This window comes from Neofelis nebulosa, chromosome 14 (assembly GCF_028018385.1).
Source record: "Neofelis nebulosa isolate mNeoNeb1 chromosome 14, mNeoNeb1.pri, whole genome shotgun sequence".
NCBI classification, from domain to species: domain Eukaryota; kingdom Metazoa; phylum Chordata; class Mammalia; order Carnivora; family Felidae; genus Neofelis; species Neofelis nebulosa.
This window is the reverse complement of record NC_080795.1, coordinates 44,283,003-44,308,784: the sequence shown is the minus strand read 5'-3', so window position 1 is coordinate 44,308,784 and position 25,782 is coordinate 44,283,003. Positions and strand designations below refer to the sequence as shown.

General features: G+C 43.5%; 1 protein-coding gene and 1 pseudogene across 3 annotated transcripts in view; both read right to left on the bottom strand.

Moving 5' to 3' along the window:
- MATN2 (matrilin 2) overlaps window positions 1-25,782 on the bottom strand; it is a 136,279-nt gene that overhangs the window by 54,825 nt on the left and 55,672 nt on the right. For 2 of the 3 annotated variants that reach the window (XM_058698671.1, XM_058698670.1), the window contains exons 4-5: window positions 24,248-24,370; window positions 6,923-7,045 (exon numbers count right to left, since the gene is read on the bottom strand). In XM_058698671.1, the coding sequence (XP_058554654.1) occupies window positions 6,923-7,045; window positions 24,248-24,370 (246 nt within the window). The remainder of the gene's footprint in view (window positions 1-6,922; window positions 7,046-24,247; window positions 24,371-25,782) is intronic. The other variant, XM_058698673.1, reaches the window with a different exon arrangement.
- LOC131494353 (NADH dehydrogenase [ubiquinone] 1 alpha subcomplex subunit 1-like) lies at window positions 19,363-24,228 on the bottom strand (annotated as a pseudogene).

The window sequence follows — 25,782 nt, the reverse complement described above, 5'->3', positions numbered from 1 at the left end:
TGTGGCTGTATTTGGAGATAGGATCTTTAAAGAAGTGATTCTAGGATGAGGCCATTTGGGTGGGCCCTAATCCAATCTGACTGATGTCCTTATAAGAGGAGGAGATATGGACACACAGAGGACCCAGGTATGCATATTCACAGAGGAAAGACCACACACAGAGACAGCAAGGGAGTGGCCTTCTACAAGCCAAGGAGAAAGACAAGCCTGCTGACACCTTGACTTTGGAACCTTAGCCTCCAGAACTGTGAGAAAAGAAATCTCTAATGTTAAAGCCACTCGGTCTGCGGTTTTGTTACAAAAGCCTTAGGAAGCCAGTATAGGGACAAATCCAATACTTAATGTCTTGAAATGGGGGAGGTCAAGCTCCAAACATGAGCAGTTATCTGATGAACTGAAAACCTGACATTTCAATATAAAGATGGATCCTCCCACACTTGTCCCCCACTTAATTATCAACAATCCCCTCCTACTGAGGGCAATTGGTAGAGGAGAATCTAGTGGAAAAAAATATCTCTGAAGGCAGCAGTAACGCCGTGCTAAATCCCCAAGCTATGTGCCACCATAGTTCTGAGTATGGGCCTCAGTATGATTTCTTTTTCTTACAAGATTTTATTTTCATTCAAGTTAGTTAACACATAGTGTAGTATTGGTTTTAGGAGTAGAATTCAGTGGTTCATCACTTACATATATCACCCAGGGCTCATCCCAACGAGTGGCCTCCTTAATGTCCATCACCCATTTAGCTCATCCCCCTACCCAACACCCCTCCATCGCCCCTCAGTTTGTCCTCTAGAGTCTCTTGGGGCGCCTGGGTGGCTCAGTAGGTTAAGCGTCAGACTTAGGCTTAGGTCACAATCTTGTCATGGTTCATGAGTTCGAGCCCCGCATCGGGCTCTGTGCTGACAGGTCAGAGCCTGGAGCCTGCTTCAGATTCTGTGTGTGTGTGTGTGTCTCTCTCTGCCCCTCCCCCGCTCACACCCTGTCTCTCTCTCTCTCTCCAAAATAAATAAACATTAAAAATAAATTAAAAAGCACAAATTCTTTAAAAAAAGAGAGAGAGAGTTTCTTATGGTTTGCTTCCCTCTCTGTTTTTATCTTGTTTTATTTTTCTTTCCCTTCCCCTATGTTCACCTGTTTTGTTTCTTAAATTCCACATATTAGTGAAATCATATGGTATTTGTCTTTCTCTGACTTACTTCGCTTAGCATGATACACTCTAGTTCTGTTCGTGTCATTGCAAATGGCATACACCTGATGTACTATTAAATGCAAGCATTCATAAGACAAAAATTTATAAAGGATATAGAAATTCAGACTTAGCTAATGTTTATCAGTTGCCCACGTAGCAGACAATATAATGATAGTAATAATATTAACAAACACAGCACTGTCCCAATGCCTTACACATATTAACTCAGCCCTCACAACAATCCTTTGAAATAGGTATTATTGTTATCCTCAATTTACAGATAAAGTCAGAGACAGGTCTTAAGAGATTTATAAAATGTGGTAACAACAGTACCTACTTCATAGGGTTGTTGCAATTCTACATAAAGTATTTCAATGACTTAGTAACATTCAATAAATGTAGATTATATTTTTATTGCCCTGCATCTTTATTCAGATACCATTGAATTTGGGGGTTATAGGATACTTTAATGCCATTCATTTGTTCCACAACCATTTATTAATTACTATACAATCAGGCATTACGCTAAACCCTGGATGGTGACGACAAGCAAATACTCTACATAAGACATCTTAGAAGGAAGGCAGAAAGGAGAAGCCAAGCTTTTAGCAGTGATTACTTCCAGAAAGTAAAAGTGGGGAGGAATGACTTTCAGGTTTTGACTTTACACACATCTATACTCTGACAATTTTTTTAATACGCAAAAATTGATTTTGTAATTTAAAAATCAATCAAGGGGACAAGATTTTTTTTTAAAATACACGAGTGCTTGAGATTGTGATCAATCACTCAGCCTCAGTCAATGCACTGAGACATACCACAAGTCTACTCTGAAAGATGAAAAGTACGATCATTGACTTCTATCCCCAAGGGTTTACAATCTGTTTAGGCAGATAAGATGCAAACAGGACCAAAGTTATCCCCAAAGACAAGGCAGTGGGTAAACACCAGAGGTAAACAAGCACAGCAGGAAATTCACCCTTAAAGATAGAGATAAATGGTCTCTGAAAAATGCTGTTTTGGGTGGAAATTAACACAGCTTTAGTGGTAGCTGATGGATTACAAATACAGGGAACTCAATACAAAAAAGGACCTTAGTTGGGAATCTACTCTCAATCACCTGAATGTGGAAATAAATTCAGTCCTGTCCAGAGTGAAATGAGCAGTTAGGGAAATGGGACTTCGACACTGGAATTTAATGTTCTACTAACTCCAAAGTGTGGAAATGCTGCCTAAAAAGTCCTGAGTCTGGCTACGAATTGAATTTTCATGCAGGTCATAGTCATACTTCTGGGATGAGTCAAAGTACTAGAACCTCAGCTTTGAAGATGCTGAAACCGAAAACAATTGCATCCATTCACCCATAGCTGGATGTGGTGAATTTCTAGCACATCTTTAAATAAATAGTTTAGGCTTACTGCCCCCACTGTCTTACCACCTACCCCTTCTCCTGAAATCTGCCCTTTATCCCGCCCCTCTTGATCATCATCAGTGGGCTCCTGGTCATCTTTGTGTCCCTAACGCCCAGAAGAAGGCCTGGCAGAGAGTTAGGAAATATTTGCTGAGATGAATCAGTGACTCAACTCAACGGCTTTTCCCCTAAGTTCTGTTCCCTTTGGCCTCGCTGGAGCATGACATTAATATTGCCGTGGCCTAGAAATTCTCTTTCTCATCTTATCCCATGACTTTTGATTTTCTTACCCACCTCTCCCACTCCCACCCCTGCCCCCAACCTTAGGCTGTTCCTTCAGGGATATTTTTCCTGCCCTACTTGTCCCCCCTGCTCCCTACATGTGGCTCAGGCCAGCAAAGTTCAGGCCTTCATTCTCTCCTCATTCCATACTTCGTGACGGCCAGGAAATGATGATGATGATGATATATGCTATCATAGTAATAACTGTCTCGCGTGTATGAGAGACTTTACTCATTACCTTATTTAATCCCGCAAAACACTATGATGTAGGTATTATTACTCTACGATATGGGTGAGAAAACCGAGGCTCAGAAATGCAATGACCCATGCCCAGCCAGCAGCAGAACTGGGGTTTGAGCCCAGGTCTTACTGTATTGACAGACAAAACAAACACACACACACAAATAAATGTTTAAAGTAAAAAATAAGTAGAAATTAAAATTCAGAAAGAAATGGACTGAGCTGCTTCCCGGCTACATCGATGGCTCTACCCATCTCTCTTCACATGGTGCTCCTTTCTCCTCCCTCTTGACACATCCTTGTCGGGGTCCCACCACAACTTCATACTCACCTGGTCTAAAACTACTCATTCTCTTTCAGAGTCATGGAAGCTCAAACTCAAGTGAAAGCACTTTTGACTTTTCCTCCTCCCCTTTATTTACAGCCTCTCTTCATCTCTACTCCTTCCCTCTCCATTTCTTCAGTCACCACTCAAACTCTGGCCCTTGTCACCTCTCCCCTGAAGGCTGCCAGAGTCTCCTAACTGGTCTTTCCATCCCTCACCATCTTCCTTCTGGAATCTATCCTGCAGTGCACCACAAGGAGATTAAGTTTCCTAAAATGAGGCTTTGCATTTGCCATTCCCAATTAGAAACCCGTCAGTGTCTCCTTTCCAGAGATGAAGCCCAGACTCTTCAGCCTGATTTTCAAAGCCCTGAACACTATGGTTCCACCTGGTATCTCCGTCTTCTACTTCACACCTATAGGAATTCTCTGCTTCCGCAGAGCTGGTCTCTTCCATTGTTTAAGTCAGACAGGTTTTAACCAGGGTGATCCTATCATTTATCACCCAAAATAGAACCCCTTTGAAAGCGAAAGGGAGGGCTATTGAGAATTGAGCCAACAAGGCATAAACTGGGATCGTCCTGGATTAACTGGGATTTATGGTCCCCATATTCTTAAACGTTCCCATCTATATACGGGCCACCCAAACTAGCACCTGATGGAATGCTTCCATAGTCCTTACCAGCCTTTGCTTCTCTAAATTTCCTGTCTATGTCTGACACCCGGGGTCTTCATCTTTGACAAGCCCCTTCAGACTGATATCTTCAGGTCAGGTTTCCTGTTAAGTTTTCAGTGTGGCATTCCTGTGACAGTCTCCCCCTCCTCCACCAGCTCCCAGGAGCAAGGCCTGCCCCTCCCAATGACCACTGCTGTCCCCACACCATTACTGCCCTCAATATCTCCCCTTGCCCTGGACACTTGTCCAATGGCTACCCTTCCTGCATTGCCCAGATGTCCCCCCACGCTAGCCGTCATAACGACCCTCTTCTCTGACCTTCTGTAGCCTATTAACCATCACCACTTGTTATGCACTCAGCATAAACCCATCAAAAGCACTTGACCTTCTGAAAATTTGTAATGTATCCCTAACCAAGGAAACTGGCAACAATGGTCCACCAGCACGTAATCATCTCACTCCCAGCCTCCAACAGGTGCTTGGTTGGGGAGGAGGATGACAGGAATATCTGGTGGATGACACCTGGGTCACACACAGTCTCTCCCCATTTTCCCATTCTTCTGCCTTGATGCCCCCCCAAGGAAAGGCATTCTACATACACTCAGCAGCAGAGAAATGCCCTTCTCTGATAAACACAGTCCACAACAGCTCCCTGGCAACCATAGAATCTACTCTCAGGCTTGTTGCTCTTCAGCAAATGTCAAACCCCCAAAGTTACAGCAAAACCCTTAGAGACACAAAGGTCCTCTAATACACAGGGATGATTAGGCAATTATTTGGCAATACTCAGAAAACTGGGTTCCTCACCACCCTCCAGTTTCCCAAGGGCCAGGGCAGGCCTCCTGCCCCAGCCATGGCCCCTACTGCCCGCCCCCATCCCCCGCTTCCACCCCCTGTCACCCACACATGTTCTGGGCCTTCCCTGCTCCTTCCCTCACCCAATTAAGCAGTCACCCTCACCCCTTTTCCTGAAGCTTATCCCCTGGCCTTATTCCCAATGGCCTGATTTCCTTCTGACCCAATAGCACCCAAAGTTCTACCCATTTAACAACTGGTGAGGGAAAAAATATAGGTTAAACAAAATAAATAGTATGACTTCATTTTGTTAAACATTAACAAAATGTTTTGAATTAGATATTTGTATGGGGGAAAGTCCAGCAGATAATATAACAAACGATTAATAGGGATTTTCTCATGTGTTTAATCCTCATCCTCAACGAAAGTATGTTGCTTGCAGAATACAAATGAATGAAGCAAAAATAGTAAGAGTTGGTGTTTATATGTCGGCTTCTTTGTTGCCCGTGCTAGCGGATGTGGTGACTTGCCACCTATCGCTGTCACCACTAGCAGATTAAGAAAAAAATAAACAGGGGCGCCTGGGTGGCTCAGTCGGTTGAGCATCCGACTTTGGCTCAGGTCATGATCTTGCGGTCTATGAGTTCGAGCCCTGCATCGGGCTCTGTGCTGACAGCTCAGAGCCTGAAGCCTGCTTCGGATTCTGTGTCTCCCTCTCTCTCTGTACCTCCCTTGCTCATGCTCTGTCTCTCTGTCAAAAATAAATAAACATTTAAAAAAAAATGAAAAGAAAAAAGAAAAAAATAAACAGAACCGCTTTGGAGACCAATTCCATTTGTGACAAGTGGAGTTTTCATTCCCATCAGTGTGTACAAACAAGCAAGCAAACCCATTCTATCCTCACCTGCGATGAGCAGGACACCCATGCTTTTGCTTTGTTGCTTTTTCCTTCCACATCCTTAGCTAAGTATCAAAGTGTGCTGGAAAATGTCAATTCTATGTGCAAAATAATAATCATTCACTATGGGAAGGAAGACATACAAGGCCCCTGAAAACCATGGGGTGTGGGCAGAAGAGAAAACACAGGATTTAGAGTCAGAAAAATGCAGGTTCCAGGTCTGGTGTGAGTCGAGCCCTTTCCCTTCCTTTGCCTCCAGATTTTTTGCCTTCTAAGTACTGAGTTCAGTTAATGGAACACCTACTGTTTGCTGGGCACTGTTTGTTGGAGGAAGGATGAAAGAGACCATGCAAGTTTTAGGTGTTTTGCAGACCCACTGGTCGGGGGCGTAAGGGATGTGCTGGCCCGCTCTCCAGGTGCTGAGGAGAACCATCATCCTTCACTGCAGAAATCAGATGCCACCCCACCTTTCCTACCTCCCACCAGGTCACACAATGTGGAGTTGCTCAAGTGGGAAGTCACTCACCCGATGGCAAGTTGGTGCCTGAAATTCTAAGCACTGCCCCTGAAACTTCTTCCCTGGGGTCCGCATTTGAGGCCACTGTTCCTTGCCTCTGACAATGGTGTCTTCCTGCATACAGCTGGGCTTTACACCTGGCAGCCACTTGGGACTGTCACCGAACTGCAGATCTATACTTAGGAGGAAGGCTGCCTACGTCCCTGAGGGGCCACTCAGCAAGCTTGCCCACCGGCAAGTGAGTGTGCAACACATGAGCTGTCCTGAAGTCAGGCCATCTCAAACAGCCTCCGCATTGGCTGAAGACCAGCACAGTCTTTTTCAAGCGATGTAGTATATAAAGGGACAATTCTATTTACGTAGATTACCATAAATATGCCTTTTGCTGAGGACCCAGTAGGAGAAAATGCCAGCTGCAGCCCTAAATGAAGTCTTCAGAGTTTGCATTCTGACCAACAACTGGGCCAGACACCTGAGCACTTTGTTGAAACTCAAAAGAAAGCAGCTGGGTCCCTGGGGGGCTCCCCTTCCCTCCTCACGGTGCTCAACTTGCCCTTCCTCATGAAACGAGGCAGATGAATACTCACCCACACATCTCTTCCCATCCTCGGCCAGCATGAAGCCGCTGTAACACTGGCAGACAAAGGAGCCCAGCACATTCACGCAGAGCTGCTCACAGCCGTGGTCCTCTGCCGCACAGAGATCCTGGACTGGGGCAAAGTCACACCATCAGAACACACGTCCGTGACCCTCTGCCCTCCGCGCGTGGCCAGACAACAAGCACTTGCTAAAATAACCTTCGGAATAACCTTTAACGTATTGAATAACTGTAATCCTACCATCCAGAGGCAACCACGATTAACATTTTGGTGGATTTTTATGTGTAAATAAAAACAGATCTTTCAAAGTTGGAATCATTCGCCTCTATTAAATGCATTGAATAATTTCGAATTAACATCAGGTCTGTCTTTTCCTCATGTTCATGAAAGTGCTCTGAAGCATTCAGATGGTTCCCGAGAACTAGAAGTTATCATGAGCAGGCATCTGCACCGGTCAGCACCAAGTACCACTCGGGTTCTTCGAGAACGAAAATGCTTTGTAATCACAGTCTCACCGGTTTACAGGAGATAATCTGCACTGTCTTTGACATTTTGCAGATGGGGAAGCTGAGAGAGAGCACAGTGGGAAGACCTGTCACTCCACCCAAAAAATGGCAGGTCCCAATTCAATATCTGTCTTTTTGGATGTACTTCTCCTCATTCCATTTGTCTACCAGAACAATCTTTGGAAATCCTCCTTGAGCTTTACTTATTCATGCCAGCAACACACGAGGAAAAGGCGAAGCCAAAGGAGGTTAGGTAGAGGTAACAAAGATTACTAGGGATAAATGGATGTATGGTTATTAGTGGGCCTACATCAGTCAAGTATTTATTATGTGTCCACAGAGTGCTGAGCCCTGGGGTTTCACACAAATGCAATGTAAGAATGCACTCACAGGAATGCATTTGCTGCAATGAAACTAAAAGTATATCAGAGGATGAAAAGGTTCAAGGCATTTTCAATCCATCGCTGACTCAGTCTCTCCTTTGCACAAACAGGCTGACCCGATAAACATTACTTCTCAGCTAGGAGAATGCCTTGGTCTCTTAACTAGCTCTTCCAGTGACTTTACCATTAAAGTTGAAGAAAATCAAAGAGCATTAAAGAAATTGAATATATTAAAAAGAGTTTTCTCTGGTTAAAAGTTATCACTATGAAAGCTACAATAAAAACTCAATTAACTAGAAAGCCTGATTGATCCCTGAATCAATCCAATGGCTACACTTCAATGTAATCACCTGTGTCACTGAGTTTTATTATTTATTATGCTTTTAGATAAATATATAAAATTGATAAAAAGATAAAATCTGATTGATTCATCACCTCTATTAAATGCATTAAGTAATTTTTTAAAATAAAATCTGCTTCTTAACATTAAAAAAAAGGCTTATGCCTAATATTCCACAAATAAGGACTCAGGCTTTCAAGTGCTAAAAAGAAGTATTTTCATTCTCAAATCAATAAAGTAGAAGAAGAAAATTATAGATGCAAATTCTTCTATTACCAGTATATTTTACCTTAGATTTCCAATTGGGAACTCCAATCGAGAGTTCCATTGGATTTAGATAGAAGGAAAACACCAATAACCAGAAAAAAACTTCAGCTCATGTAAAAATCATAGTGAATCATTAAAGAATGATAAAACCTACAGTTAAGTTACAAGCCTAAGCTAGAGACCTAAGAAAAATCTGAATCACAGGATACTCTTCATTTATCAATAAATGAAGCACCTACAGTGTCCCAGGCCCTGGGGATACAGTGGTGAACCAAACAGAGGAAGGAGTTCCTGCTCTCACCCAGCTTGTATTCTAAGGGTAACATGAAGCTCTGGGAAGAGCATTTCTGACTGAAAGAACGGCAGATGCAAAGGTCCTGAGGTAGAACAAACTAGCCCCATAGTCAAGGGTAGACTGGAAAAGGCTGGCAGGTACAGGCGAGAGAATGGAAAACGGGAAAGGTACTATGGGCCGAGGGAGCAGTGTGAGTGAATGTGCAGAAATGAGGAAAGTAGGACAGTTGTGGTAGCTAAATCCCATGCTGAGCATTCCAAGGGAAGTAGCAGGAGGGGGGATCAGAAGGACAACTGACACCAGATGGCAGAGGGCTGGAAGGTAGGCTGAGAAGTCTCAGGTTAAGCAGGTGATTGATTAAGCAGGTGATGGGGACCAGTCAGGGTAAAATCCATCAAAAGAGAGAGAGGGCAATGCCACCTGGGTTGTCCTTTAGAAGGAGGGATCTGGCAGCTTCTTCGGCTCTGGGAAACTTAGAGGACTTCTAGCTGTTAAATAAAATCACTGCTTTGTTTGGGAACAGCAGTAGGTTTTTTTTGTTTGCTTGTTTGTTTGTTTTTTAATTCCATGCCGAAATAGCTCTGGTCTGTCTGCACACGGATGGAAAAATTAACCTCCTGATATGAGGACCTTCGCTTGTTCTTCAGGGCCAGAGTTTTCCGCCTCCCCTATCGGCTGTCAGTGCAGGCCTGCACTCTTCCCCTTGGCATGTATCACAATGTTAATTGCGTAGGCATTTATTTATTTATGTTTTTTGTTTTTGTAAATTTTTTTTTAACGTTTATTTATTTTTGAGACAGAGAGAGACAGAGCATGAAGGGGGGAGGGTCAGAGAGAGAGAGGGAGACACAGAATCTGAAACAGGCTCCAGGCTCTGAGCTGTCAGCACAGAGCCCGACGTGGGGCTTGAACTCACAGACCGCGAGATCATGACCTGAGCCGAAGTCGGACGCTTAACCACTGAGCCACCCAGGCGCCCCAATTGCGTAGGCATTTAAGTAGCCATGTATTTACTGTTGCCCTTGCTAGACTCTGAGCTCCCTAGTGCGGATGAGACAGTGCCTGCACAAAAGCCTCATGACTGGAAAATGTCACCCCAACACACTGGAACAACCTACCTCCCAAATCCCAAGTCCCTCTCTCAAGTGAGGGGCATGAGCTTCTTCACCTGGGTCTCCCTTCTCTGCTCTAGCTGCTGCTTTGCCTCCTTTGGTGTCTAGCAGGAACCCCGCCTAATAGCGGTTACAAAGGAATAGTGGGAGTACAGGTGATTTTTAGGCTCTTATAATGATCTGCTTTCAAGTTTTCTAACAAGAGTTTCTAACAGGAGCTTTTATAATAATGAAAAAAAAACCCCCAACATGCTACAAAAGAACCCCTCTGAAAGCAGCATTTTGAAAGCAAGGAACCAGGAGCTTGAAGCAACCATCTTTTTTTTCCAAAAGACCTCTCCCCAGAGGGTAGGTAGAGAGGCAATGCATATTCCTTTTGGGACAGGGCTGGGACACCCACAGAATGGCCTGGGAATAACTGCAAGATCCAGTCTACAGGAGCGGCAGCGTCCGACCTTGGCTACCCATCAGAACCACCTGGGGACCTTTAGAAAACCCTGGGGCACCTGGGTGGCTCAGTCGGCTAAGCGTCCGACTTCAGCTCAGGTCACAATCTCACTGTCCGTGGGTTCGAGCCCCGCGTCGGGCTCTGTGCTGACGGCTCAGAGCCTGGAGCCTGTTTCAGATTCTGTGTCTCCCTCTCTCTGACCCTCCCCCGTTCATGCTCTGTCTCTCTCTGTCTCAAAAATAAATAAATGTTAAAAAAAAAATTTTTTTTTTAAAAAGAAAAAAAAAAAAAGAAAACCCTGATGCCCAGGGCACCCCGCTCCTTAAACCAGACTGGCCAGAGTGGAATGCAGGCAGCAGGGTTGGCGAAAGCTCCCCAAATAACTGCAGCGTGCAGCCGGGTTGAGTGTCATCGAACTGGATAAAAAGTCCCTTACAATCATCCGAGTGGAAGGTGCCCAGACCCAGGGGCCAGTCTCCCCCCTTTATTAACGGAGACTGTGAGGCTGAGTTTCCTCTTTTAAACCAATCTCAGAATTACCGCTGTCCTTGGTTCCCTCTCCAAAGTGGCTGACGGAATCGCAGACACTACGTGAGGGCACGGAGTGTGGTAGGAACAGGAGGCTTATCACTCACATTCCAGAAGTCCGGCCCCACAAAGAGCAAGCTTGCCAGTTGGCTTCGTGTGTATTGTACTTTCATAATGTTTTTATAATGTTGGGGATTTATGGCCACTGGTGATCTGCACCGTCCCCAGGGAAATCTTTGAGGGATTAACTTAATTCAACAAAGACAAAGGAATACATGCAGACTAGGCTCTGACAAAACAACATTGTTTTTCTGGCAGTGGTCACTTCCATTTGAAACAAACACAGACATCTTTGAATGACTCCTTATGCTTTTGAAAAACAGCGCTTCTTTTTCTCACAGCCGGAGGGTTTCACTGAAGGGTAATAAAACCATGAGGGATGGGAGAAGCACTGAATTCAGAGTTCCCATGATCCTTCCAAGCCTTCTCTACCTGGCGACCCCCATCATGGCTCATGACTTCAGTCAAATGTTGCCTCCTCTAAGAAGCCTTCTCCAGGTTGGCTGGGCTTAAAGGCTCCTTCCTCTGGGAGCCACTCCAGCGCGTACGCATTTATCCAATGGTATTGGAAGGACCTGATCACGTCGGCCTGCCCCGCTGGAATGTGAGCTGATCTGACTCACTGATTTCCCAGAGCCTTGCCCACTGTCCTAGCGCGTGTGCTTGGTGCTCCGTAAGTGTTCATCTGCTGAAAGAAGAGTGACAAGGGCCCACATTCCCTGCCTCCCAACAGGGATGCTCCTAGAGTCCTACTCTCTTCCATCAGAAACAGATCCTGGCAGGATGAGTATCATGGGAACAAAATTCCTCCTGAGCCTCTACCTCTCCCTGTCCTCAGAAAGAGGTGTTCCCATACCAGAAGGGGGCCCAGAGTGCAGTGACATCTGGGAGCCAGCCCCCAGCCTGCAGATGCCAGTATGGTCATGACAGCTAAGGTACTGGCGGCCTTGTTATCTGCTGCATCCCTGTACCTAGCACGGTGCCTGGCTCGGTAAAGACTTACGAATGAGAGAATGAACCCATGTCCATGCTACATAAGCATGGGGTTGTCAGGTTTTTCTCCCTCATCAATCTTACCTCAGCTGAAAACTCTGAGAAGGACAGGATTAGCCTGGGAGTTCCTCCGGATGTCTGTATAATACCATGCATTTCACACAGCAGGTGCATAGTGGACATCTGTTGATTGGACTTGACCGCCACCAGCCTGGAGTACTCAAGTGGCTCTTATTTGACTGCTCCCCATTAGAGGTCAAGTTCTTCCTCATGATCTCCACAACCACAATTTAACACTCCACTTACAATGATTATTGAATCCTATTTTCCCTACCATCTGAGGGCAGGGCTTACTTTGCTCAGCCCTCCAGCTCAAATATCTAGCACGGTGTCAGGCAGATGGTCAGTTTTTAAAAATATATTTGAGGGGTGCCTGGGTGGCTCAGTCGGTTGAGCGTCAGACTTCAGCTCAGGTCACGATCTCACTGTTCATGGGTTCGAACCCTGCACTGGGCTGTGCTGACAGCTCAGAGCCTGGAGCCTGCTTTGGATTCCGTGTCTCCCTCTCTCTCTGTCTCTCCCCTGTTAAAGATCTGTCTCTCTCAAAAATAAATAAACATTAAACAAATTTAAAAATAAATACAAACTAAAAAAATATCTGAAGGATTGCATTGATTCATCCATTTGTCAAACTGTTCAAAGTACTGGGAAAATAACAGTGAATGAAAGAGGTAAAAAATCTATCAGTTGATCTCTGTGCCCACAGAGCCAATATTCAAATGGGGAGCCAGTGGTGTGTATGGGGCCAGCTCCCACTAGCCCCCATGACAGATAGTGCCAACCTCTCCCCTACTCTGTAGTCAGCAAGGCCAGGCAGGTGGCTTGAAATCGGCCACAGTGTCAGTATTTACACCACAGGAGTCAGTGAACATTAGAAACCAGAGCATTTTCCCCCTGCAGATCTGGTTGTTAAACATCTGCCAGCACACCACTGATAGGGGCCAGACATAAAATAAACAGGTAAAACCGTATGTTAGATCTCTTAAGTGCTGCCAAACAAAATTAGCAGGAAAAAGGAGTAGGGCGTGTGGAAAGAAGGGAACTTCTGTTTTATATTGTGTGGCCAGAAGGTGGTCTCACTGAGAATTTTGCCTACATCACAACTGCAATATGGTGTCACTTTATGGGTGCCTGTGAAAATTCCACACTCAGACATAGATTCAGATTTCTTTAAATAATGTCAACGTATCTTTGACTAAGCTGTGGTTTGTGAACTCTCTGCTGAATTGATCTGATACGGCAAAGTAGACAATTGTGAGTTTTGTAACAAAAGATCTCACCAAACGCAAGCAATGCCTTACCAGAAGGCGATCATTAGCACAGAGCTGACAGAATTTACTTGCTTCTTTTAGTTCCTTGTGAATTACAGGGAGCGATGCTAACTTCAGCTGCTCAGTCTTCCCAGGTGAGATAAATCACTGAGGGTTTGATAAGTAAGAGCCCCACAGTTGTGCTCAAATCCAACCCTAGTGTTTGCCCCGAGGCACGCACGCACCCTAGATTTAAGTGCCTTCCTTAGTTTGTGCTCTCGAAACCCTGGTGCTGTGCCTTGGCTGGAGAACTTGGAAAACCTCCCATCTCGTTACACTGGACGAGAAGCACGGGACAAAGACTGTGGCTGACATCATGCCAGGTGAAATCAAAGGGTTTTTACTGGCTTTTCAGAGTTTGAGACAAGCCACACTGCATGCTGTTCACACCAACGACAGTTTAAGCTAGTTTGGAGCTAAAGCAAAATGAACACCTTTAAAGACACGTTCCACTTTTCAAACAGCTCCTGCTGTTATTTACCCTGAGATGTAGAAATCAGAAGTTACCTTTCGCAGCAAGAGAGAAGAGAAATGTATTATTAGGGCTGTTACTTCACTCAAGTGGGAAACAATGGGGTTCTGCCTGCACCAATCTGAAGCCCTTCCAGAGTTAAGACTCCACAAACCGAAGCCTGTGTTTCAAGGACCATCCCCCTTCTTTCATGGTGCCTGAAAGCACTAATCTTATTTTGACAGCTGCAGTTCGGATTTTAAGACTTTCAACAGTAAATGTGAGTCATCAGCCTTGTGCTTCTACGCTGGAAGAAACAAAACAAACCCAATGTCACTGAGAAAAACAAACCTGTCCTTTTGGGCAAACCCCAGCTGTGCCTCGAATCCTTCTCTCCCCAAGAGCTGAATTATTTTTCAATCAGTCCTCCTATTCACTCACAGAATTTTCATTCTCTTAAAGGGATATCCCCCCAAATAAAGCCTTAACACGTAAGTAAATCTGACCGAATGAGGTTGATCAAAATAAATAAACATGCACAAGTAATGCCCTATTCTTATAGAGCACTTTGCAATTTCCAAACGGCTGTCACATCATCATGTTCTTAATATAAATTCCTTACTGAGTGGAGCCTCTCAGAGATTTAGTTCAAAGTGCGTAGGTCAGTGGTTTTTAAACTTGAGCTTACATCAGAATTTCCCGGAGGGCTTGTTAAAAAAAAAAAAAAAAAGGAATGTGTGTTTTAAGTTTATTTATTTATTTTGAGAGAGAGAGAATCCCAAGCAGGCTCTGCACTGTCAGCAGGGAGCCCAATGCGGGGCTCGAACCCACGAACCATGAGATCATGACCTGAGCCGAAATCAAGAGTCGGACGATGAATGGACTGAGCCACCTAGGTGCTCCCGAAACACACATTCCTAGGTCCCACCCCAGAATCCCTGATCTGGTAGCGCTAGGGTCAGGCCTGGGAGTTTGCATTTCTAACCAGTTTCCCTGCAAAGCTGAGCTGCTGTCTGGGGGGCCACTCTGAGAACCACTTTTCTAGGTGCTTGTGAAAAGAGGAAAGCAGAAAAGCAGCTCTATGAGCTTCAAACTCGCTTTCCCCTGACGTGTGGTCATCCTTTCCCAATGGCCGGCTCTCTGCTCACATGCAGTCAACTCAATTCTCCCATGAGAACGCTACTCACCCCAGATTCCTTTCTTTTCTTCTTCTTTGTTTTTTAACCCTGTAGCCTGGCCCAGCCAGAGGGCGAGCAGACTGCACGGAACCCGAGTTCCGGGGCCCAGCAGCCAGGGCGGAGAGGAAGCTCCGTGACTGCACGCCCTCTGCTCAGCAGTCCTCCTCCTCTGCTCAGGGCGGTCCTAGCAGAGCCTGGGGCCAGGCAGGCCATTTGTTCAGAAGCTGCGGGCTGGCTGTTTGTGGGCGCAGCCTGCTTGCTCCTCCACTCTGGCTCCTTGCTCTCCTTGTGGGCTGCCCCGAAGCTCAGACCCTGACCTTCCCTTTCCACGCTCTCTCTCTCTCCCTCCAAGATTTTATCCATTCTCAGGGTCAGTTGCTACCACCAAGCACATCCAGCCAGGGCTTTTTCCTTGAACTCTAACCCCTCTCTCCAGCTGCATCCAACCACTTGTGTGGGCTCCTTCCCAGATTCACTAGTTTTCCCTCAAAGCCAGGTTTCTTCCCTGAAGTGATCTGTCATTCTAAATCGTGCGACCATCCCACACCCCTTATCCTCTCGCTATGTCATAAACTCCTCCCTGGTGTGGGAATTATTGCTATGGTCTCCTAATTAATTCTGTGGGCATAAGGAAGCGTGCACTGAACTGACCAAGCTGATTAGAATTGTAAACTGATGGCATCTTTCACCTTCTCCACACGTGTGGAGCACAAGGGAAAGCAAGATCTGAGTGTTTCTTGGGTCTCAGACATATAAGAGAAACACTCATTTTCCTCCCACCACCGCGTAAGAGTGCCTGGCCCCTAGAAGGAACCAATAAGTATTGGATGAATAAATGAATGAGTGAATGGACATAGGGTGGATGGATGGATGGATGGTACTTCCCCACCCACTCGGTACCTAATTTGAATCCCACGCATATATTACTGCTAGACTCAATTTACTACAAGGTAGTTTTACCCCTGACACCCTGAGCTCAGTGCCCCTACCCACCAAAGACCGCTGCTGGGAATCGAATTGCTCCATAATTGGTTCCAGCTTACATTCCTTCCCTCATTCGCCACCAATGCCCCAAACAAACCCTTCCAGACAGGCCGTCTGGTCTAGTTAGAACCCTCAAAGACAACAAGCCCTGCATTGTTAGAAAAACCCCCTCCTCCAAACGCCTCCCCTGATTGTTCCATGATTCTCTCTCCAATCTCTTATCTTGCAGGCTTTGTCTCAGCACCACTCACCTTCCAAAACCACCTTGTTCTGACTTTCTCTCTATATATTAGCTTCATTGAATCAAATGACATACAATAAACTGCATAAATTTAGAGTATGCAATTTGATAAATTTGACATGTCAACATATCATCATCATAATCAAGATAATGAACATATCCATTACCCCCAGATCCCCAAAGTTTCCTCATGCCCCTTGGTAATCCCTCTACCTGCTCCCTGCCCCCCTGCCCCTGGTCCCAGGCAAGCACTAATCTACTCTCTGTCACATAGATTAGTTGCCATTTTCTAAAATTTTCTATAAATGGAATCATACAGTGTGTACTCTTTTTTTGTTTGGTTTATTTCATGCAACATGGTTATTTTGAAATTCATCTAGCTTGCTGCATGTGTCAATAGTCACTCTGTTCATTGCCTAGTCGCATTACATTGTATGCATATATCACAATTTGTTATCCATTCACCTACTGATGGACATTTGGGTTGTTTCCAGTTTGGGACTCTTACAAATAAAGCTGCTGTGACCATTTGTGTTCAAATCTTTGTTTAGACATAAACTTTAATTTATTCTCAGTAAATACCTAAGAATTGAATGCCTGGGTCATATTGTAGGTACATATTCAGCTTTGTAGAAAACAAACTGTTTTCCAAAGTGGATGAACCATTTTACATTCCTGCCAGGAACAATGACGGTTCCTGTTGCCAACTTTGCCAACACGTACTTTAGGGCCAATATTTCAAAATTTATCCAATCTAGTGGAAGCATGGTGGCGTGTCACTGTGGGTTTAATTTGCATTTCTCTAATGACTGATAATGTTGAATATGTCTTCACAGGCTTCTTTGCCATCCATCTATCTTCTCTGGTTTAGTGTCTGTTCAAATCTTTTGCCCATTTTGACTGGGTTATTTCCCTAATATTGAGTTCTAAGAATTCTTTATATATTCTAAGGTCTTTTGTTGGATATACGTTTTGCAAATATTTTATCTCAGTCTATGGTTCGTTCACCTTTTCATTTTGGTAGTAGCGTATTTTGAAAAGTAAATGTTTTGATTTTGATGAAGTGCAATTTATTGAGTTTTTTCGTGTTATATCCTATTTAAAAGATCCTTGCCAAACCCTGGGTCATCAAAAAACTTTTTCCTACGTTTTCATGTAGACATTTAATTGCTTCCATTCTTACATTTAATTTAAAATCAATTTTGAATTAATTTTTATATATGATGTGAGGTAAGGGATGAGGTCCATTTTTTCACACATGACAATCCAATTGTTATAGCATTATTTGTTGATGACATTATTCTTTCCTCATGAATTGCTTTGGCACTTTTATAAAAAATCATTTCACCATATGTGTATGGGTCTATTCTTGAACTATATTCTGGTCCATTGATGTCACCTATACATACTGTTTTGTTTATTATTACTTTATAATTAGTCTTGAAATCAGGTAATTTAAGCCCCCAACTTTATTTTTTTTTTTAGAGTTTTCATTGATCCCATTATTTGCAGATTCCATATTTGCTAATTAATATACTTTCTAAAATTTACTTGTAATACAAATCAATATTTGCAGCATTTTCATGACCATTGATGTATGTACACAGAATGGTAAAAATTCTAGCTATCTGATGCATATGTTCCCAGTTAAGGTCAAAAAAGGCAATGCTCTGCCTTCTTGTTTTAGCCCTCATACTACACACAAGCTTTCTTTTTGTGTTCTATTTAGTGCCATGTTTTTTGCCTTTTGTGCTTTTTGTTGGTGATTTCACTGTTTAAAATGGCCCTCAGGTATAGTGCTGAAATGCTGTCCAGTGTTCCTAAATGCAAGAAAGCTGTGATATGCCTTGTGAAGAAAACATGTATATTAGATGATCTCCACTAAGGCATGAGTAATAGTGCTGTCAGCTGTGAGTTCAATGTTAACCAATCAGTAATATATACTCAATAAGGAGTCTTCAAAAGAGGCACACAGGGGCACCTGGGTGGCTCAGTGGGTTAAGCATCGAACTTCAGCTCAGGTCATGATCTTGAGGTTCTTGAGGTTTGACCCCACATCAGGCTAACTGCTGTCACCACAGAGCCTGCTTCAGATCCTTTGTCCCTTCTCTCTCTGCCCCTCCCCCACTTGTTCTCTCTCTCTCTCTCTCTCTCTCTCTCTCTCTCTCACACACACACACACACACACACAAATAAAACATTTCCAAAAATAATAATAAAATAAATAGAGGCACACACAAAACAAGGTTATGTATTCACTGATGAAATGCTGTGACCAGAAGCTCACAAGAACCTAACCCTGTATTTCTTCTAGGAACAATGATCTAGTAATCATTAGTTCAATGTTCACAGAGACTTATAAAACATAATTATGAATAGTAAGAATCGACTGTATTTGACTATGATAGTTCTTTTGCATGTTCATATATATATATATATATATATATATATATATATATGAATCAGATAGTCAGTTTCCACCTTAAAAAGTCTGCTAGGATTTTGATAAGGATTGCTTTGAATCTATAGATCAATAGAATTGACATCTGAGCCATATTAAGTCTTCCATTCCATCATACAGTATATCTCTCCATTTATTTATGTCTTCTTCAATTTATTGTGGAAATCTTTTGTACTTTTCAGTGTACAGATCATGCAGAATTTTGTAAACTTTATCCCTAATTTACATATTTCCAGTTTCTGACTTTTGTTGCCAGTATGTAAAAACAAAATCAAATAATTTTGTATCTTGACTTGTGTCTTGCAACCTTGCTAAGTTCATTTGTTAATTTTAGTAGCTTTTTGAAGATTCCACCAGCTCTCTACATAAGCAAGCACATAGTCTGTGAATAAAGACAGTTTTACTTTTTTCTGTATGACTTTCTAATTTCTTTTTATTTCATTATGATATCAGTTAGGACCCCCAGTACAGTGTTGAGGAGAAGTGGTGAGAATGAACATACTCTTACTCCTTCTCTCAGGAGGAAAGCATTTAGTCTTTCACTCTTGAGTATGATATATTTATGATAGGTTTTTTCATAGATACCCTTTATCAGGTTGAGAAATTTCCCTTTTATTGCTAGTTTGCTGAGAGTTTTTATCATGAATGAGTGTTGGATATTGTCCAACACTTTGTCTGCATCTACTGAAATGATTATATATGTTTTCATTTTTAAATATTTTCATTTTTAAACGTTTTCATTTTTAAATATGATGAATTATATTGATTGCTTTTTGAATGTTAAAGCAAACTTGCATTCTTCGGATAAACCTCATTTGGTCTTGATTACAGTATATAAATATGGATTCCATTTGCTAAGTCTTCAAGAATCTTTGCATCTGAATCCACGAAGGATGTTGGTTATAATTTTCTTTTCTCTTTTCAATAATATGATTGTTTTTCTGGATCATGCCCCTTGATTAAACTCTAAAATAAATGCTATTAAGTCACTTGCATAGCTTGGAAAAAATAATGTCAGGAACATATCTGAAGACTGAAAGCAATAAAATGCATTTGATATGGTTCTTGAGAGAGAGAGAAAAAAAAATGCTGGATAAGACAGTTTACATTTTTTGGCCAAGTGAAAATTTCTAAATGTTGTGTTTTCAATATTTTTCCAGATAGATTAAATATTCGAGAAGGGAGGGGAAATTCCTTATTTAAAAACATAAATAAAGAAAAGGAAAGAAGATAAAGTTCTTTCCTACTAGTGGGAAAGGAATTCAAGAGGAGGGGAATGGTGGGAAACAGACACGTGAAGACAGGCATACTTCATGAGGGTTTTTCCCCCATTTTTTTTTAAATGGGGAAAGCAAAGGACATAAACTTCTCTTGAGCCTTATGGCTATGCACTCTGCTAAGCACTTTTCCATATATCTCATACAGAGGTATTAGATGGGAAAGACATTTTGGAGGACAGAAGAATCCACAACATTGACTTCCAGTACCTTCCAAATTGCTCAGATGGGCAGAACTTTGAAGGCAATATTTATTTAATATGCTTGGTCTAGTCTTTTAATGGAAGAGCATATTTTGAGACACTGACCAAGTAGTGTCCGGAAGAGGATAATTTGGACCACAAAGAGATTCCAAACCCAGTTACTTAAAGATGTGTTTATGCTTCCCCTGAAAAAGAGAAAATTAATGAGAGGTGGGGGGGATGACACTCTTCAATAATCAAAGGGTTTTCTCTTTATTTAGAAAAGGAAATATACTTTCTGGTATATAGCTTTAGCTGGCAGAATAGGATCAAAGGTGGGAATCACAGAGAGTAGGATTTTAGCTCAAGCATTAGTCCACACTGTCTGGAGGTGGGATGGAGGTGCTTTGCAACAACCTGGTATCCCAGGTAGTGGGTGAACATGTGCCATCACCAGGAGGGAACAGAATTCTTGGGTTATGTGGGAGAGGGAGCTCAAAGTCTGACATCCAGGACCCATTTCCACCGGAAGGATCTCCGAATTAGTTGTGTCTGCCTCCTCTCTTCACACAAACAGGTACGAATAGAAAATGGTGGCTATGGGGGCGTGTGTGTGTGTGTGTGTGTGTGTGTGTGTGTGCGCGCGCGCGCGTCCGAAGGCAATTGCCTAAGAGGTCCTCTCAAATCATTCTGTATAGTGACAGTGTCACAGCAGTGGACTTGGGGAATGACAATCATTTGATTGTTAGTCCTGTTGAATTAGTTCTGAGTCTCCCTGGGGATCAGCGAGCCTGTGAACCTGGGTCTGGAGGAATTTCTCTGGTTGCAGGATTGCCCTACTGCCATCTGGGGGCCCTCAAGGATCATGGGACAGTATCAAATGGTGGTTAAGAGCTAATAATATGGACTCCTACATAACAGGGTTTCGATTCTGCTTTGGTCATAGTACTAGCCATATGACCTTGAGTAAACTGTCTAAAGTTTTGAGGGGAGTACCTTATTTTCCTTCTCTGTAAAATGAGAATGACCAAACCTACTTTAAGAGCTTATTGTCAGAATTAAATGAGGTAACATATATAAAGCACCAGGAGAGCTCCTGGAACATGGTGAGCACTTAATAAGTGCAGTGGCTATAGTTAGGCCTGACCTCTCACACTGAGCTGGGAGTGGGACACAATTGCTTTTGGTTGCAATTACCTTGGTTGTTTATTTGAATTACTCCCATGCAAGAAAGTGAGCAGGAACACTGCTGTTTTATTCACTATTTTTTTCCCCAATAGTTTGCATGCTCCCTGGCACATCTTACATGCTCAAAAATGGAAAGAACTGTGTCTTATTCTTCTCCATGCCCACTGGCTTCTTTCAATGTTGGTGGGGGAAGGTCCCCGCCAGCCGTTCATAAACAGAAGTCGGGGTATGGCCCTGCCTTCCCTTGGCACAACTTTCAACTGTCCAGCAGACCCAAACCACAGGCTGACAGGGATTTATTGATGAGACAGGTATGAATTTGTCACCACCCTTCCCATTTTATGGCTGTGGAAGTGGAGTCAAGGAATTTAAATAATCAGCTCGGCGTGAGACAGGCACAGCCTGAAAGTCAAGATTGAAATTGAAGTCTGTGGACTATACCACTGGCCCAGATAGAATTTCAGACATGCAAACAAGAGTGATTATCTTTGAGAAAGAGAAAGAAAGGGGGGGCGGGGAGAGAGATAACTGCTCTTTATGACTGTACCTACTCAGCTAAGTCTGGTGCTGACAGTGAAGGGAGGTTAACTGATTCCGGGTGACCGGAGGGCTGGGTCAGATGGGACAGCAGACCCCTGGCTCCAGCTCCTTCTCTTCTCCCTTAACTTGAAGCCCTTTCCTCCGGTCCCCCCGTTGCTGATGCCAGTGGATCTCAAGAGCGTGGCAGCAATCCATGTCAGAAGTTCACTGAAAATGCATTCTCCTGCGCCCCACCCTAAACCTGTTGACTCTGAATCTCTGGGGGTGAGACCCCGGGGGTCAGCTTCCTGAGTGGCTCTTAGTTACTGGAACCTGAGAACCTCTGACCCGGGCCGCCTTGCTCCTGTCTGTCTGAAGCCCAGGCAGTTTCTGCTTCATGCTCTTTGCACCCACAGCCCTCCTCCTATAGTGGGGATCCCAGGACAGATCAACACTGGGGAGAGCCTAGGGGTCTCCAGGCTTGAGGTGGGACCAGGCAGGGGTTGACAAAACGTGGTGTGGGGAAGGCCTGGCTCATGACACTAGGGGGAGGACTTTTTATTCTTTATTTGCTAGTCCCCAAATTCCTCTGACTTGACTAAGCCAGCCCATGGAAAATGGATGTCAGCAGATGCCCGGATTGCAGCAGGCCATTGAGGCAGAAGACAAGGGGAGGACTTTCTTGTGTTCCTAAGAAGGGAAGGGCATGATGGGAGTAAGCAAGGTGGCGAAAGGCTGAGCATTCTTCAGAGCAACACCTTGCAGAGGGGAGCTCCCGAAGAGGCTGGGAGAGGGGGCGGGCGGAGCTCTTGAAGAGGGTCGGGGGATGTCTAAAAAAGATGTTTAGGTTGTTTGCCGAGCAGTGTGTGAGGTGACCTTGCCAGGGCTCCCCCATTTTCCCAGCGAATTCTATTAAACCCATGAGCGGTGGGTGTGAGCAATTTTTGTTGTGGAAACTCAAGAAGGGTCAGAGGTTCAAGCAGAAGATCAGGATGATTCAGGCTGCACTCAAAAATCTGGGACCCTGAGGTCTGGGAGGAGCCCAGGAACACATAGCACTGGGAAGCTTTGTGTTTCCAGAGGCCACAGAACTGGAGGAGTCAAGCAGATGTTCCCTAACCTTGGGGGGCAGGAGGCTTCTATCCAGCTATTTACAACCCCGAAAATGAAGTGGGAAGAAAACAGGAAAATGTGGTTTGGCTCTATATATGCGATACTAATTACAGCCATTTGTGCAGATGCTTTCCATTAATGCTTAATTGCTTACCATGAGGTATAATAACAATTATGTGTTGCATGAACTGCGTGTCAGATTAGCTGAGTTTTATTTGCCTCCGTGTGGGCCGGTCTTCCTCACATCTTGTTGTTGTTGTTGTTGTTGTTGTTTTGTCTTGTTTTGTTTTTATTATGTACTACATTGATACACTGCATAACCTTCCAGAAAGGGCAGATGAGCATAACTGAGTTATTCTTCATCAGTCGGGAAAAGGCTTCTTTAATCAATATTCTCCAAACCCTTTGACACACGGTAACGATTAACTCCAGAGATGCGCTTATCTCTTTGCATCAAACTCCAATGATATGGATAATAATGGCAACCCCTTTTTCCTTGCCCCCATTACAGAACCTGTGGATGTGCGCAGTGGCTATGCCGGGAATGACCAAGCACACGGCCATGACACCGATCCCGGGCAGAATCTCGAACCACATTGCGCCTCGGCTGCCAGGAGCAAGGTCTCCCCGCTGGCCTTCCTCACATCTTGAGTAAGCCTGGTTTGGTAGCCTGGCTGTCTATGGGCTAACACAGTGGCTTTACTTACAACTTAAAAACATACATATGTAGGCACCACACTCAGTGTATAGGGAATTCTCTCCTCTAAGAGGCAGATTACCTCTTGCTGGTTCAAATGTCAGTATGTTGTCTAGTTTGGGAGCTTGGCCAAAAAAAAAAGAGAATCTGAGTTCTATCTGCACTTTTAATCTGTTTGACCTTTTTTTTTTTTTTTCTTTTTCATTTAGGAGACTTTATGGGTCTACTAGATCCCTGCTACGAGATCACTGCACACCTCTAAAACGGAACTGGAATAATCATTCCCAGCCAATGTTAATAACTCATCCTAAGTCAATGCTTCAGAGAAGAGAATAAAATACAGAAACAATTCCTCAGGGTATAGTTAATAGAGACAGTGGATGAAAAGGCTCTCCAGTGGTTCCCCCTAAAGAACAGTTTGGAAGAAAAAGACACCAGCTCATGAATTCAAAAAGGCTGTTTCTAAGGAGATGCCTCCAACAATCTTCCAAACTCCTCCTGCTGGCCTACTATGTGCTGTGCTGGCTCTGGTCCAAGCACTACAATGGCGGGGTGGAGGATGGAGGTCGACACAAAATACACGAGTTATAAAACCTCCTTTCTTTCCTTGAGGAGATGATGACTAGGTTAAGCGAGGAGCCACATATGAATTAAATAGGCCCTAGGAGAGAGCAGAGGGCAGAGGAGGACAGGGCAGATACACCAGCAAAGCCATCTTACTTCTGCAAGTAGTCTGGTCCGAGTTGAGGATGTATCCTTGTCTGCATCTGCAGACGTACGAGCCCGGGGTATTGATGCAGAAGTGGGCACAGTTATGCTCCAGGATGCTGCACATGTGGACCACTGTAAGGGAAGACACAGCAAGTTAAGGCAATGATGACGCCTTCTCTGACTTCATCCACCCACATTCACCCAGAACCTTCTGTGAAGGAGAAAGCAGGACCCAAAGGAAAACAAGTTGCAGTCCCTACCCTCCAGGGGATTCAGAGCCTCTCGTTGGACTAGTCAGTTCTAGATAAATGCCACCAGGAATCTATAACGGGCCACAGAAGGTTAAAGGGAAATGACGCTAAGGTGCCATATGAAATTGCCGATATCCACTAAAATAGGTCAAAAATGATCTACAAAAAAGAGAAATTTCATGGTTCAATTAATAATACTCAATTGCGGAATCAGAAAGTTTGCTGATACCAGAGGGGGCTTTGGCTAACATGTGGATTTTCAGTAGGCAGCAATGGGGTTGTAGGAAAAGTTATTAAATGAGGATATGGTAAGAGTCAACAATTTTTTGGGGCCGTAAATCCCAAGAGCAATCTTTTAATATGCGAAAGTGTTATACACAATATTTTGGAGTAAAAAATTCATTCCTAAGTTTCATGTTTCCTTAATCTTTCTGTCAATTTAAAATATTACTGAATTTACTATCTGAAGTACCTCAGCTTTCAGATATATCAATTCTTGCATAAGTCTGTCTGGAGCTCATAAAAATTCTCTCTCTTTTTTTTTTTTTTACATCTTAATTTATTATTTTATTCAATATAATTCAACTTGAACATATTTAAAATTAACAAGCATCATTATAAACAGAGTACAAGTTATGCAAGTGTTCTCATAAACAAAAAAGATGTCCATATGTAGAAATACATTTTTATGAAGCCCAAATAAAAGAGGCTTTCAAAAGCTAAGAACAATCTCATTAATCCCGTGCTTAGGAAAACGGAGCTACTGGTGAAACTGATGGTGTATCTTAACATATATGTCTGGTTACTTCTAAGTAAGAAATACAGTAGGAAATAAATAAAGTAGGGCAGTAAAACTTTAAAAATTTTTAACAATACAATTAAGATTGATTGTTGTGAGTTTATGATAGTCTGTGTTTTAACTCCTGTTAAGATACAAATAATGGGGACACTTGGGTGGCTCAGTCGGTTAAGCGCCCCACCCTTGATGTCGGCTCAGGTCATGATCTCAGGGTTTTGGGGGTATGAACCTTGAGACGGGTTCTGTCGGGCTCTGCACTGATAGTTCAGAGCCTGCTTGAGATTTTCTTTCTCTCCCTCTCTCTCTGCCCCTCCCTTGCTCGCACACACACGCACGTGCTCTCTCTCTTTCTCCCAAAATAAATAAACTTATCCATTCATTAGTTGATGGAACTGGAGGGTATTATGCTAAGTGAAATAAGTCGGTCAGAGAAAGACAGATATCGTATGTTTTCACTTGTATGTGGATCTCGAGAAACTTAACAGAAGATGGTG